We start from the raw sequence: 14,244 nt of genomic DNA on the forward strand, positions 1-14,244 counted from the left end.
CTGCAGGCTAAACAAAGCAAGGTATGTGCGAGTTCGCAAATCTCCAGGCACTCTCAACTAGAATATTCAGCGCATGTGTAAAGTTAGTATTGTCGTACGGAAATGAAACATGGCTGGTCTCCAACACCATCACACAGAGGCTAAAATCTTTCGTCAACAAATGCCTCCGCATCATCTGTAGAATATTCGTGCCGAAGGACATCAGCAACGACGCGCTGTGGAGATCATCGATTCAGGAACCCATCCTATGGCAAATCAAACGCAAAAAGTGAGGATGGATAGGTCACACGCTCAGAATACCAGACAGCATCACGAGAATGGCACTGGACTGAAACCCGCAAGAGAGCAAATGTCGCGATCCGGCAAAGATCACTTGGAGAAGGTCGATATTGCGCTAGCTAGCAGATGCCGACATCACATGGGACGACGCAAAAACAACAACCCAGAACCTTGTACGATGGAAAAGTCTTATCGAGGCCCTATTAGCGGAGTGAACAAAAATATAAAAAAAATTACCAGCTTAGTCTCCAAACTTAAAATCAATAAAAAATTTGTGTAATATGTCGAACTATTTGTAGCAAAGGCAAAGCCATCAAGAAGGAAAACGTTTCGCAAGTGAGTAACGAGACACATATGAAGTGTGAGACCTCGCTGATTCTTTGCCACGTTGATGTAAGGCCATTGAATGTGTAATAAACAAGGGAGTTTCTATAAAATATTAAACCCAAAATGTAGAATATGAAGCACGTACATACTTTGACTTGAGTTTTTTCCTCATCAAGTAGTTTTTTCACGGCAACATAATTTTTATGTACTATTTTCTGGAAAATAGTCAACAATGTAAATATTAGCTTATATTATCAAAATACAATAATTGGGAGCTATTTTTCGGACCGTATACTTAGGTTTAGAACTGACAAAGGTATTGAGGGTACAATGCAATAACAGAGGTCCTCCCAGGTTCAGTTTAAGTTTTCTAAGACTGGATATACGTTCCCACGACAGTCGGTTCTACGTAACATCAGAAGTCCTCCCAGGTTCAGTTTAAGGGCCACCACTATGGAACCTTATGCATGACGGTGTTCTAAGACTGGATATAGGTTCCCATGACAGTCGGTTCTACGTAACCGGAACGACCCGAATTTATATCCGGACCCGAATTTACATCTAAGATATTGGGAGGATCGCCAGCGAAGCAGTAGGTAGGATCAAGACTTGGTTGACGTCCTTGAACCTGGAATTAGCAGAGCACACAACTGATGTTGATGTTGAAAGAATATTATATAGTAGGGTTTTCAGCTCGGTGCTTTTATACGCGGCACCGATCTGGGCTGATGCATTAAATATAAATAGCTGCGCTATAAACTAATAGCCGTTTATCGTCTAAGCGCTTCGCAACCTATCTGCGGCTTCCGCACAATTTCCGAAGACGCATCCTTCGTCATTGTGGGACTAATCCGGATAGATCCTTACGACGTGGCTAGAAAGTAACTATGGGGGGACAAACTTCCGCCTAACCCAATTCCTTTCAGAGCAGGGGGTATTTAGGAAATACCTCCATAGATTTGGCCATGACGTTCACCAAATTGCCAACCTGCGCGGAGAGGGAAGAAGAGGTTGATCACGTCTTATTCAAATGCCTACGCTATGCCCCAGAAACCTTTAAGAGGAGATAGTATTATGGATTTTATGCTGAAATCAGCTAATAACTGAAACAGAATCCACCTATGTAACGCACATTTATAACGATCTGAGACGCGCGGAGTTTCGTAGGCGTCAACAATAAGTTGGAGCCTTTGAGCGTCAGGTATTTCCCTTTCTGGCAGTTCCAAGGGGCGAGTGGTAGATAGTGGAGAGTTGTTTAGTACGTAGGGGTAGCTGTGACGCTACAAGACGCTGGAACAGCTAATGCGAGCATCATCCGAGAAAAAAAAAATTCGCTTGAATTAACAGTAAAAACTTCAAATTTTAATTCTTAAAAATAGTGAACAAACCGAAGAGTGTACTCTTCATTTGAAGTAACTGTAAAACCACAGCGGCGCTACTATTTTCAGGAACAGGGCTGTATGTGCATTCGGTTACAACCAGCCCACAAACAGCTGTTTAGTGTATAATTAATTGGAATTCACACACACACACAAACAAATTACACGTTAGAAACAACTGTTTATTAGCAAAGAGATAAAAATCATTATTCAAATTAACATTATAATCATTTTTACGTGAGCAGATACATATCTACATACATGTATACTTACATACATACAACTATGTTAGCTCGATAGGTAATAAAACGCAGATTATGGACGCTGAATTTGAGTAAAAGCTCAACGAAGCTCTGCTCAGCTTTGACCTAATAGCAACAGCTTCAGTGATCTTAACAGTTTATTCACAATTAGAAGCTCAACGGCTGTGGACGCAAACGGTGTCAGTGAAAAGCAAAACACAAAAACAACGTGCAAAATGTTTAATCTGAAACAATTATTGCTCCTGAGCCTGATGTGCTTCACATACGCTGAGGATTCGGATATTACCAAATTCATGAAGCACTTGGAAGTGATACCAGATCTCATCAGTGAAGGACCAAAGGACTTTTTGAAGGTAAGTTTAAAGAAAAATTATTTGAACTATTCAATGAGCTTAATTTTTTTTGTTTTTTCTTTTAATTTTGCAGGTGATCTATGACAGTGGTGTTATGGCCGATAAGGGTGTAGAGGTAACACCCACACAAGTGAAGCACCAACCCAAAGTCGAATGGAAGCCAGCCTCTGCTGACACTTACTACACACTCCTTATGACCGATCCGGATGTACCCAGTCGTGCCAAGCCAGAGTCTCGTGAATTTGAACACTGGTTGGTAGGCAATATACCCGGCGATCAGTTGGACAAAGGTGAAGTAATATCGGAGTATGTCGGCTCGGGTGCACCAAAGGACACGGGTTTGCATCGTTATGTTTTCCTGCTTTTCCAACAACCAAAGAAATTGGAATTTACCGAAGCGCGCGCTACGAATAAGAGTGTCAAAGGTCGTGAGAAGTTTTCCACGAAGAATTTTGTTGAGAAGTATGGCTTAGGTGTGCCGGTGGCAGGGAATTTCTTTCAGGCCCAATATGATGACTCTGTGCCGGAACTGTATAAGCAGTTGGGACTTTAAAAAGTAAATGGTGAAGAATGGTGAAAAGATATATTCGGTGAAGATCGATCGTAGAAAAAAACTAGTTTCAAAAATTTTAGATTTTCGTTTTTTTTTTGTTTTTGTTTTTTTTTTTTGTCTTTCGAGCAAGCTAATAAAGCCGTTAAGCACGTTTCCACACACGTAGATGCATATGTACATGTATGTGTGACCGATTGTCCACGTATGTATGTGTGTGTATGTTTGCACATTCACATTGATTAACAGTTACCAAAGTAGTGCTTAAATTAAGATTTGAATATTTATGAAAGTTGGCGCTAATTAAAGTGAAAATACAGATTCCACTCACCAGTGACCGGTTGGTTGGCTGCTTACTGTCTGCTGGCTTGATTGGCAAGGTTAGCCAGACGACCTGCTGCATAGACGGCCATAAATGAACGGACAAGAGAACTGCTTTAAATAGTAACTATTGTACACCTTTTATGCACATTGTAATTAATTAAATGTTTGCAAAACATATTTGTGTGTGTATTTGTTTTGTGGTGAAATACTTCGCAGGTAAAATACATATTTATAAGTTCACTAATATTGTGCAGAATAGACTTAGTAGCGTTGTTGTACTCGTATAAGCACACAAATCCGTAACATATTTACTGAATTTTCTTTGAGGACACCGACTATTTGCGCATGTATTTGAACAGCAGAACTGCAAGGGTAAACTGAACCTCTGAGTGAATGAGTCTTTGCAGACTTTACAGATTTTGGATAATCTGACGCATTTGATGGCCTCCGTTTGTGTGTCACTATTATTGGATTGGTTCAATGCTAACGGCTCAGCTTTCAAAGATTTCATAAAACTGTAAACTCTCTCTATTTTATAGGATAACTACACCACAAATTGAAGGCGTAGTTCGCCAAACACATAAGAATAGGTATAACACATAGACTGAAAAGTCGGGGGTCTAACAAATAAAAGACAATTTTTTTTTTGCTCAAAATTCTTCATCAAATTCATCAGCGTAATTTCCATTAGGAACAACGTAACCATTGCAGCGAGGCTCTACCATTTCAATACCACTTTTGTTGCTGTTGTTGTTTAAGTGGTTGAGTATTTCTACTGAAATAATCCTAATTAGCGACCAGCACCGTTTTATTACTACTGTTCTCGTTTTTTTTCGAAATCAGATCCATTTTGTGAGATCCAAGTATAGTATAACAGCAAAATCTTTATGTCGATGTCTGGGATCTCATTAATTTGCTGTAAGAAAGGTTTACCGAAAGAGCGAAGTCGTGCCCTAGCTAACTCTGGACATTTACATAAGTAGTGGAAAAGACTTTCCTTCACCCCTTCCGCTTGACAGTTTCAGCAGATGGAAATGAAGGGGAGGTTAAGTTTGGCTGCGTGATTCCCTACCTTCCACTGACCTATAAAGGTTACACTGATGAGTAAAGTTACCGGATGGTTTGAAAAGGAACACGTAGGGTAAGGATAAGCTCACAATGGACCTGCGAAAGGTCTAAGTGTGTAGCTACGACAACCACCCAACCTACCTACCTACCTACACTGATGCGTGAAATGTTTGGTCGAGAACATCCTAACAGGTAGTTGGTCCTTTGGATTTTATACGGCGGCCATGTGATTTTTGTTGTTGCTTCTACCTTCTTTCGGCTAAAGCTTGATAGTATGAAGCAATGGATGTTTTTATTGTGTTGAGTAGGGAGGCGACTGCCACCGTCTCTGCTATGTCTAGTGTAGAGCCTTTTCTTGTTAGCTCATCCACTATCTCATTACCCCATATGTTCCTATGACCGGGAACCCATATCAGAGTAATTTCAAGCCAATGACTAAGCAATTCTAGTTTCTCTCTACACTGTGAGACTAATTTGGATGAAATGGAGTTGGAGTCTAAGGCCTTGATAGTTGCTTGACTGTCTGAAAAGGAGGCTGCTCCTGCTCCAACTTCCTTGCAGAGTTTTAGTGATTTACATGCTTCTCTGATCGCCAATAGTTCTGCCTGGAACACGCTGGTATAGTCAGGAAGTCGAATTGATTGAGATAGGTTGAGCGGCTCCGAATGGAAGCCAGCTCCCACACTACAGTTCATCTTGGAACCTTCAGTGTAGATTTTAATATCGTATCTTCCAATCACCTTCTCTTTGCCCCAATCGGTTCTCGGTGGAAAACGTACCGTAAAGCCTTTCTTGAAGCTAAGGTCGGAGACTGTGTAGTCTGATTTGTTTTTGAGCAGCGAGGGTCCCTGTGACCGTACGATCTGATTGTCCATCTTCCTATGTCTCTGAGTCCACTTTTGTAGAATGATTTATCTTTTGCCTCAGTTTCAGCGATAACCTCTTCATTCGAGCGAAATGTCTTGCCGACGAGCATTTTGTTTAGGTCTGCGAACAGCCAGTAGTCGCTAGGAGCCAAATCTGGCGAATACGGTGGATGTGGGAGCAATTCGAAAATCAATTCATGTAGTTTTGTCGTTGTCTTGCCATCATCAACACGTTCTTATTTTTCGTCAACAGTGAGCAAACGCGGCACCCACTTTGGACAGAGCTTTCTCATAGTCAAATGCTCCTGCAATATAAAGCCAAGCCATTGTTTTGATATCTTTACCATGTCAGCTAACTCACGCAACTTCATTTTTCGATCATTCAAAACGATTGTGTGGATTTTTTGATGTCTTCTTTAACATCTGCTTTCTTAAGGGGTCCCGGTGGTCTAGAGCTTGAAAATTAAGAGATTTTTTTTACAATAAAAAAATGAAAAACGATATTTAAATTTTTTAGGCTTTTTATTTACCTTAGGCCTTTTATTAACATACAATTTTTGAATTTTAATAATTTAAAAAATGGCGATGAAGTTGAGTCTCCAGAAAAATTGGACCTGAACGGTGTTGTCCATTTTGGCTCTTTTATTTATCTGAAACACAAAAACAAAAAAAATATTAATCAGTATGACTGTAGCTTTGTCCCGTACTATGTAGAATAAAAAAAAAAAACAAATTAACAAAATGGCGTGGTTTTAAATTTATGCTCTAAAACTCGATTTTTTTTTTTAGTTTTTTAATCAAAAAAATACGAAATAATTCAAATAATAATATGATTCTAGTACCGGCGATAACTATTGATGTTGCGAACAACATAAATAGTTTTTTTTTTTTTGACAACACCAGGCCGAAAAAAGTCGTTTCGAGATAAATGAGTTTAAAGTTTGAGGTACAGGAGCGCGCTGACCGCTCTCTACCTAGTTAATGGAGAAGCTATAATATTGGGAATTTCCGGATGAAAATTTCACAGTACGAGGTGTGTTCAAAAAGTATCGCAAATTTTGAATTTTCGCAGGTTACGTATATTCGAATTCGGATTTTTTTTGTGGCGATATGTTCATGCCGACGAGTTCGGTCGTTTTGAATGTTCAGTTAATTGTTGACAACTGCTTTGCTTGCACGTATTTCGGCTCGTCTTCGATTTTTACCTATTCAAAAATATGGATCAAAGAACCTGTATCAAATTTTGTGTGAAAAACGAAATTAAGTGCGCGGATGCATTCCGAACGTTGACTGTGTCATACGGAGAAGCTACTTTGGGCCAAAGTAACGTTTATCGGTGGTACAAAATGTTCTCAGAAGTCCGAGGAGATGTGAACGACGAAAAGCGTGCCGGACGCCCGAGCACTTCAACAACAGACGAAAAACTTGATGAAGTGAAGAAAATCGTATTGGCCAATCGTCGAATCACCGTTAGAGAAGTTGCTGAGAAGCTAGACATATCAATTGGCTCGTGCCATTCGATTTTTTTCAACGATTTGGGCATGAGACGGGTCGCCGCAAAATTCGTACCAAACTGTTCAATTTCGACCAAAAGCAGCATCGCATGAACATTGCTAATGAGATGTTTGCCTCTGTCCGCAACGACATAACTGGTGACGAATCGTGAGTTTATGGTTATGACGTGGAAACCGAAGCTCAATTATCTCAATGGAAGTTGCTGCACAAACCAAGACCGAATTAGCGCGCCCAGTTTTCTTCGATTGCAGGGGCGTTGTGCATCATGAGTTCTTACCACAGGGTAAAACGGTCAGAAGGGAATATTACCAGCAGGTTATGCGCAATTTGCGCGAAGCAATCCGCCAGAAACGCTCGAACTTGTGGAAGAACAAAAATTGGCTCTTGAATCACGATAACGCCCCTGCTTACACATCGTTGCTTGTGCGCGACTTTTTGGCCAAAAACAACACACTAATGATGCCACAGCCACCGTATTCCCCAGATCTGGCCTCCTGTGACTTTTTCTTGTTCCCGAAACTGAAGAGCCCCTTGAAAGGACGCCGCTACGCTACGATTGACGAGGCATATAAGAAGGAGCTGAACAAAAAAAAAATGATTTTTTGAAGTCCTTCGAAGATTGGAAAAAACGTTAGCATAAGTGCATAACATCTCATGGGGATTACTTTGAAGGGGGCCAAATAGATATTAATGAATAATAATCGCGATACTTTTTGAGCACACCTCGTTTAATCTTAAAAGCCTATGCTTTCGACCTATCAAAAAAAAAACGAAATTTCTAGACCACTATGTGTTAAGCCCGGCACTTTTCAACCCATGTATTCCATATCTACTTGATCAAAAAGTTCCCGTATTGTAGTCAAAAAATTCAAAATACAAGTTTATTCCTTAAAAGTGATATTATCGCCTTCAAAGTACTCCCCATCAACTGCAACGCACTTATGCCAGCATTTGATCCAGCTCTCGAAACATTTCTGAAACTCTATTTCCGGTACAGCTATCAAAGCCGACGCGTTCCCCGTAGTCGTTTTTTGATCAAAAAAAGAAATCGCAGCGAACCATATTAGGTGAATTCGATGGCTGTTGGATGGTATTCGTTTCGTTCTTGATCAAAAATTCATGGGTAATGATGGCACTGTGCGACGGAGCGTTTTCATGGTGCAAAACCCACGAATTGTTTTCCTATAAATCCTTTCTTTTTTTGGCGACTTGCTTCACCCTAAACATTTCATAACGCCCTAATAATAGTCTTTATAAACTGCCTGGCCTTCTGGCAAAACTGGTAGCGTACAATTCCATTGTAATCCACAAAAACCATGACTACGCTTTCTTGTTTCACTGAAACCGAAGCGGTTTTTTTGGTCTCATTCGGAGTTCTCCACTCACTCGCTTGATGTCCGGATTGCGTATCGTACTCATAAACCCATGTCACGTCTCCAGTAATGATGCGTTTGATGAATGTTGAGTCGGATTCAGCCTTAGAAATCATGTGTTTGGCGACATTAACGCGGTCCGTTTTTCTACATGAAATTTGGGTTCTACTCCGGGTCAAGAAATCTGGGACCAAATTTGGAGCTACAATACAATAAGAATCCGCAAGCGATATTTAAGTCCTCTGCCAACTCTCTATTCAATCAAAAAATTGGCCCATGTCCCAAGATACTTCATAGTCACTTTAGTCAATTTATCTTTTTACAATATTCGTACTAATTTTCATGCCAAAATTTGGTCGTTAATTTTTTATAAATATAGATTTCATTGAATAACAAGGTTATGTTAGATTCAGTCGTCGCCATTTTCCACTGCGGAACATACTCAAGCTCCTAGACCATTGTGGCGCCGCGTTGGGAACTTGTCCTTATCTTTCCTGAACCCAATGTGAATCGTACAGAAACTTTAGAAGGCCCCTAATTTAGAGAGATCTTCCAGCTCATGGAAAGATTATCTACCGAAAATAGTAAACCTGCGTCTGGATAGAGCAAGACAGTCACACAGAAAGTACAAAATCGCCTCTTCCTCAGCTTCTGCTGAAGTGGCTGCGTATTCGTCCTCTGGGCGTTTCTGCCTATTTGACAGTGCCCCGTTAGAACGGAAATCAGTCCGCTATCGTTTAGCATTAGGAGTGGGTCACAATTGTCCGGGCGATTCTGCAAATAGGTTCGTTACGCCATCTTTTATTTACGGTTTTTTACAGTTTTCCCAAAAATAAGTAGCTTACATATTTATAAAGGCCCTGTATATAAGGTCTGTACACTCATCAGTCAATTTAGAGTCAAGTTTTGCTAGTTCAGCGACCCTGCAATTTCCCTCTATGTCCCCTTTTGAGGAAGCAACCATACCCTTTAAAGTTATTGTTCTCAATTTGTATGAAATTTAAGACATTCGACTTTTAATATCAAAATACCTGCATTAATCTTATTCTTTTGCAAGGGGTGAGTCTTTTATTCAAATATTGATAAGATTTCGCATATTTTAATTTAAATCAGCTGTATAACTGCTGCAAACTTATACTACAAATTTACTGATGCAAAAAATACTAGTTGTCTAGAAAATATAAATGGTTAATTTGCATGTCAGTATACATGCAAAAAAACATACATACACACGTACATACATTCAGGTTTATTATGGCACATACATTCTGTCAAAAAAAATATCGGAAATTATTCATTTAAAAAGCGTTAAACATAAGTCTAACTTTTTTTTGCTGCTCAATTGTTTCTACATGAAGTCGCTCGTGTAAGTAATTACGATCATTTTGAACCCAGAATTATTAAAATCGGTTCATTATTGACTAAGTTATGGGCATTTAAAAAAATTTTTTTCTTATATAATATAATTAAAAAAATCGAGTTTGAGCCGAAAAACAAAATTGCCGATAACTCTTGAAAAATTTTTTTTTCGGGCGAACAAAAAAATACGTGTCTCATTATTTTGACCAGAGAGCAACATATTTAAGTTACATCGAAATCGAAGAACATGACCCGAATAGCCCGGTTGAATTGAAATGGAAAGCATCTATGGATAAAAATATCGAACATAGAATTTGTCTTAAATTTTGTGTTTTGAACGGGATTTCATGTGCCGAATCGTTGAAAATGTTACCGAAAGCCTATGGCGAGTGTGCTTTCTCAAAAACACAGGCCTACGAGTGGTATAAGACTTTTGCAAAGGGCCGAGAAGTCGTGGAAGATTTGCCCCGATCTGGTCGCCCATCAACGTCTTCAACGGATGAAAACGTCTACAAAGCCAAAGAAATGTTGCCATAATTAAAGTTTGAGGGAGGTAGCTCGTGACCTTAGCGTTTCTGATGAATCAATTCGCAACATTTTACACCATCAATTGGGCTTGAAACACGTGGCTGCTCGACTCGTTCAAAGAGAGCTGAATTTCTTTCAAAAAATCCATCGGAAGAAGGTGACTGAAGACGAAGATATGCTTGAGCAAGCGATCGGACCCAACGTTTATCCAACGCATCATAACAGTTGATAAGACGTGGATATATGCTGTGGGCAAAAAATAAGGTGAATTTGGTTGTAAAATGAAAAATCTTTATTTCTTCTTGTAAATCAATTTCATCCCCTTCAAAATAATCCCCTCTCGATGAAATACACTTATGCCAACGATTTTTCCAATCCCCGAAACATGCTAAATAGGCCATTTCCGGTATAGCAATCAGCACCTTCTTCGATTCAGCTTTTATCTCCTCAATCGACTCGAAACGCGTTCCCCGGAGTGGTCTCTTGAGTTTTGGGAATAGCCAGAAGTCACACGGAGCCAAATCAGGCGAATACGGTGGTTGCGGAACTATATGCGTGGAGTTTTTAGCGAAATGGTCACGAAGAACGAGTGCAGTGTGAGACGGTGCATTATCGTGATGCAGAAACCAAGAGATGTTGGCCCATAATTCTGGTCTTTTTAGACGAATTGTTTCACGTAAACGACGCAAAACGCTCAAATAATATTCCTTGTTAACAGTTTGGCCAGGTGGAAGGAATTCATAGTGCACCACACCACGAAAATCGAAAAAAACTGTCATCATGACCTTTATTTTTGAACGACTTTGACGTGCTCTTTTCGGTCTGTCCTCGCCTTTAGCACGATATTCGCTTGATTGGTCGTAAGCATAAATCCAAGTCTCATCTGCCGTAATGATGTATTTGAGCTTGTCCTGATAGACTGAAAGCATTGTTTCACACACATCAACGTGACGACTTTTTTCCAAGAAATTGATAGTTTTCGTTACCAAACGAGATTTGACTTTTCGTAGGCCCAAATGGTCTTCCAAAATGGTTTTCACAGGTCCTTCTGATATTCCGATCATATCAGTAAGGTCTTTAACAGTCAACCGACGATTTTTGAGCACTAACTCCTTCACTTTATTGACGTTTTGGTCATCTGTTGACGTCGATGGTCGTCCGGAGCGCTCCAAGTCATCAACACGTTCTCGACCCTCTTTGAAGTCTTTGTACCACTTATAAACATTTTTCTGCGACATGGTCGAATCACCGAATGCCTTCTGCAACACGCTAAACGTTTCCGCAGCCGAAATTTCATTCCGCAAAGAAAATTTGATGGCACTTCTCTGCTCAATCAATTGTAAAATTCGAAAAATGCACTCTTGGTCGTTTGGTAAACACAAGCGTAAAGATATTACTGATAATGACATTCACATGAAAGTTGGCTCAGATGTTATTAACAGTGCTGCCAACTCATGAAAGAATAACTAGAGCGAAATTTCAATCCCGCGAAGTTTGACAAATAAATTCACCTTACTTTTTGCCCACAGGTATTGGCATGCAAACCAGTCAAGAGGCGGCTGAATGGCGCTTTCCAAATGAGCCGAAACCCAAAAAACCACGTAAAAGTCGGTCAAAAGTGAAAGTCCTGCTACTCGTTTTCTTTGATTATCCTGGTGTTGTGCACTCGGAATTCGTACCAAATGGTTCTACGGTAAACAAAGAATATTATTTGGAAGTTATGCGACGTTTGAGACAGAATATGCGTAGGAAACTGCCCAATTTGAGAAGAGAAAACTCATGGGTACCTCACCATCTCACAAGGCTCATATTGTGAACACTTTTTTGACAAAAAGCTCCACAAATATCATCACACAACCACCGTATTCACCGGATTTGGCCCCCTGTGACTTTTTCCTTTTCCCAAAACTTAAATTGCCACTCTGCGGAGTCGATAGGAGCTGAAGAAGATCTCTTCAATCGTGTTTAAAAGATGATTTGATGACTGGACTAATCGTTCGCATATGTGTATTGCTTCGAATGAAGCCTATTTTGAAGGCGGCATTAATAATTTTTGATGATTAAACAATTATTTTGCGTTTTATTGAACAATTCCCGGTACTTTTTTGACAGAATGTATTGCACTGAAACTCGCAACCGTCTAAATATCTGGGTCATGCAATCCTTAATGTTTATAAAATAGGTTTTTCTGTTATTTGATGCTTCATGCCATTGTAGGCATCAGACCCGCAACCAACCCGAGTCCCGCTAATAAAGGGTTGTTATTTTTATATATATAAAAGATCAATTAGTTTCGTTGCTTGTGTGGCACGTAGCGCCGCCTTGTTGAAAATAAACGTTGTCCAGATCAATACCATCCAATTCCGGCCATAAAAACCCGTTAATCATCTCTCGATAGTGCAATTTATTCGCCGTAACTGTTGATGCAGTTTCATTTTCGAAAAAGTAAGGTCCAATGATTCCGCCGGACAATAAACCGAACCAAACAGTCACACGTTAAGGATAGAGAGTCTAGAGTGTGGTTTTAGTCTGATTGCCTTAATTTTCAAACTCTTGATTGATAAGAGCAAATACGGTCAAATGCAATGTGAATACCAAGTTTAGCTGATTTGATAAAGAAGATTCATGGATAAAAATATTTACTCAAAAGTAGACAGCAGTGAATCCATTGTAACACGAGTTGTATGGCAAGTAGCGCCGTCCGCCGTCTTGTTAGAAAGAAATGTTGTAGAGATCACGGCCTTCAAAAAGAGATCACGGCCTACTTTTTGAAATATTTGAATGTGCGTACTCGTATTAACAAATGAGTAAAAATGTCTCACCCCTTACAACGGAATAGCTCTAATATAAACTTTTTTTTAAACTATCCTTTCTTTGCTCAAATAAATATATTATATAAAGGAACGTTCATATTTACATACATATACCCTATGACCAAAAAGTATAAAAAAAAAAGTGATGTTGACTGTTTTCTTCGATTGCCAAGGCGTAGGCAGGAAATATTATTAATCCGTTTTGAAGCGTTTGAGCGATGCTGTACGTCGCAAACGGCCGGAAACGTGGGCAAATAATTCTTGGATTTTGCAGGATGATAACACGCCATCGCACCGAGCCCAAATTGTGCTGGATTATTTGACCAAACACCAAGAAAATACCATCGTGCAAGCACCTTATTCACCTGAAATGGCTTCGTGCGACTTCTTTTTGCTTCCCAAGTTGAAGTTACCACTTCGTGGAAGGAGATTTCAGTCGATAGAGGAGATCAAAGACAATGCTACAAAGGATCTGAAGGACATCCCTTCGTCGGCCTATCAGAGGTACATGGAGGACTGGGTTAAACGTTAGCACATGAGTGTTGCTTCAGACGGATAATATTTTGAAGAAGATAAAATAAATTGACCTTTACTTTATTTAAGGGGTTATACGCAGTTATGAAGCAAATAAAAGACGGGTTGTCAAAGATTTATCCTGAAGAAACTTCAGAATATTTTAATTTGAAAATTTTTGGCGGTTATAAAAGCATCCTTCAAGAACGTAACAAAATTTTTTATTTATGAAAATTTTGATTATAGAGCGCGCTGCAGGCGATTTCTGGAACCTCCTTTAAAAATAGACGATTTACGGTGTACATCGTAACTCAGGATTGGATTATCTGAAATCAAAAAACCAAACACATTTTGTTAATATATTAGATTATCTAGTAATTAATCGTTCGGCTAATCAAAATAGTGAATTTTCACAAAATGGCAGCTTTTAAAAGAAATGATTTCGATTTTTACGTTAAAATTTGGCCGTAAATTGATTATAAAATGGAAAATAAGTATCAGATTTACAAAAGGAACGATTAATTACTAGAAAATGTATCTTTAAAGATTGAGTTAAAACGGTTGACCGATCAAACAAGCCGTTTTCGAGATATCGTGTACACCGACTTGAAAAATGCCGTTTTGAAAAAAACACGTTTAAAGTTTCAATACCTAGCTTAAAACGTGCCGAGGCATCTCTACATATTTAGGTATAACTCCGAAAGTATTGCTTAGATCTACTTCAAATTTCGTGC

The 14,244-nt window shown here is 39.3% G+C and overlaps 1 protein-coding gene across 1 annotated transcript; it reads left to right on the forward strand.

Moving 5' to 3' along the window:
• Positions 1-2,335: 2,335 nt before the first annotated feature.
• LOC129253241 (protein D2-like) lies at positions 2,336-3,652 on the forward strand. Its single transcript, XM_054891534.1, has 2 exons — positions 2,336-2,601; positions 2,675-3,652. Exons 1-2 carry the CDS (start codon positions 2,464-2,466, stop codon positions 3,152-3,154), a joined length of 618 nt encoding a protein of 205 aa, XP_054747509.1. The 5' UTR covers positions 2,336-2,463; the 3' UTR covers positions 3,155-3,652.
• Positions 3,653-14,244: the final 10,592 nt, after the last annotated feature.

The sequence above is a fragment of the Anastrepha obliqua genome, chromosome 1, assembly GCF_027943255.1.
Source record: "Anastrepha obliqua isolate idAnaObli1 chromosome 1, idAnaObli1_1.0, whole genome shotgun sequence".
In the NCBI taxonomy this organism is placed as follows: Eukaryota; Metazoa; Arthropoda; class Insecta; order Diptera; family Tephritidae; genus Anastrepha; species Anastrepha obliqua.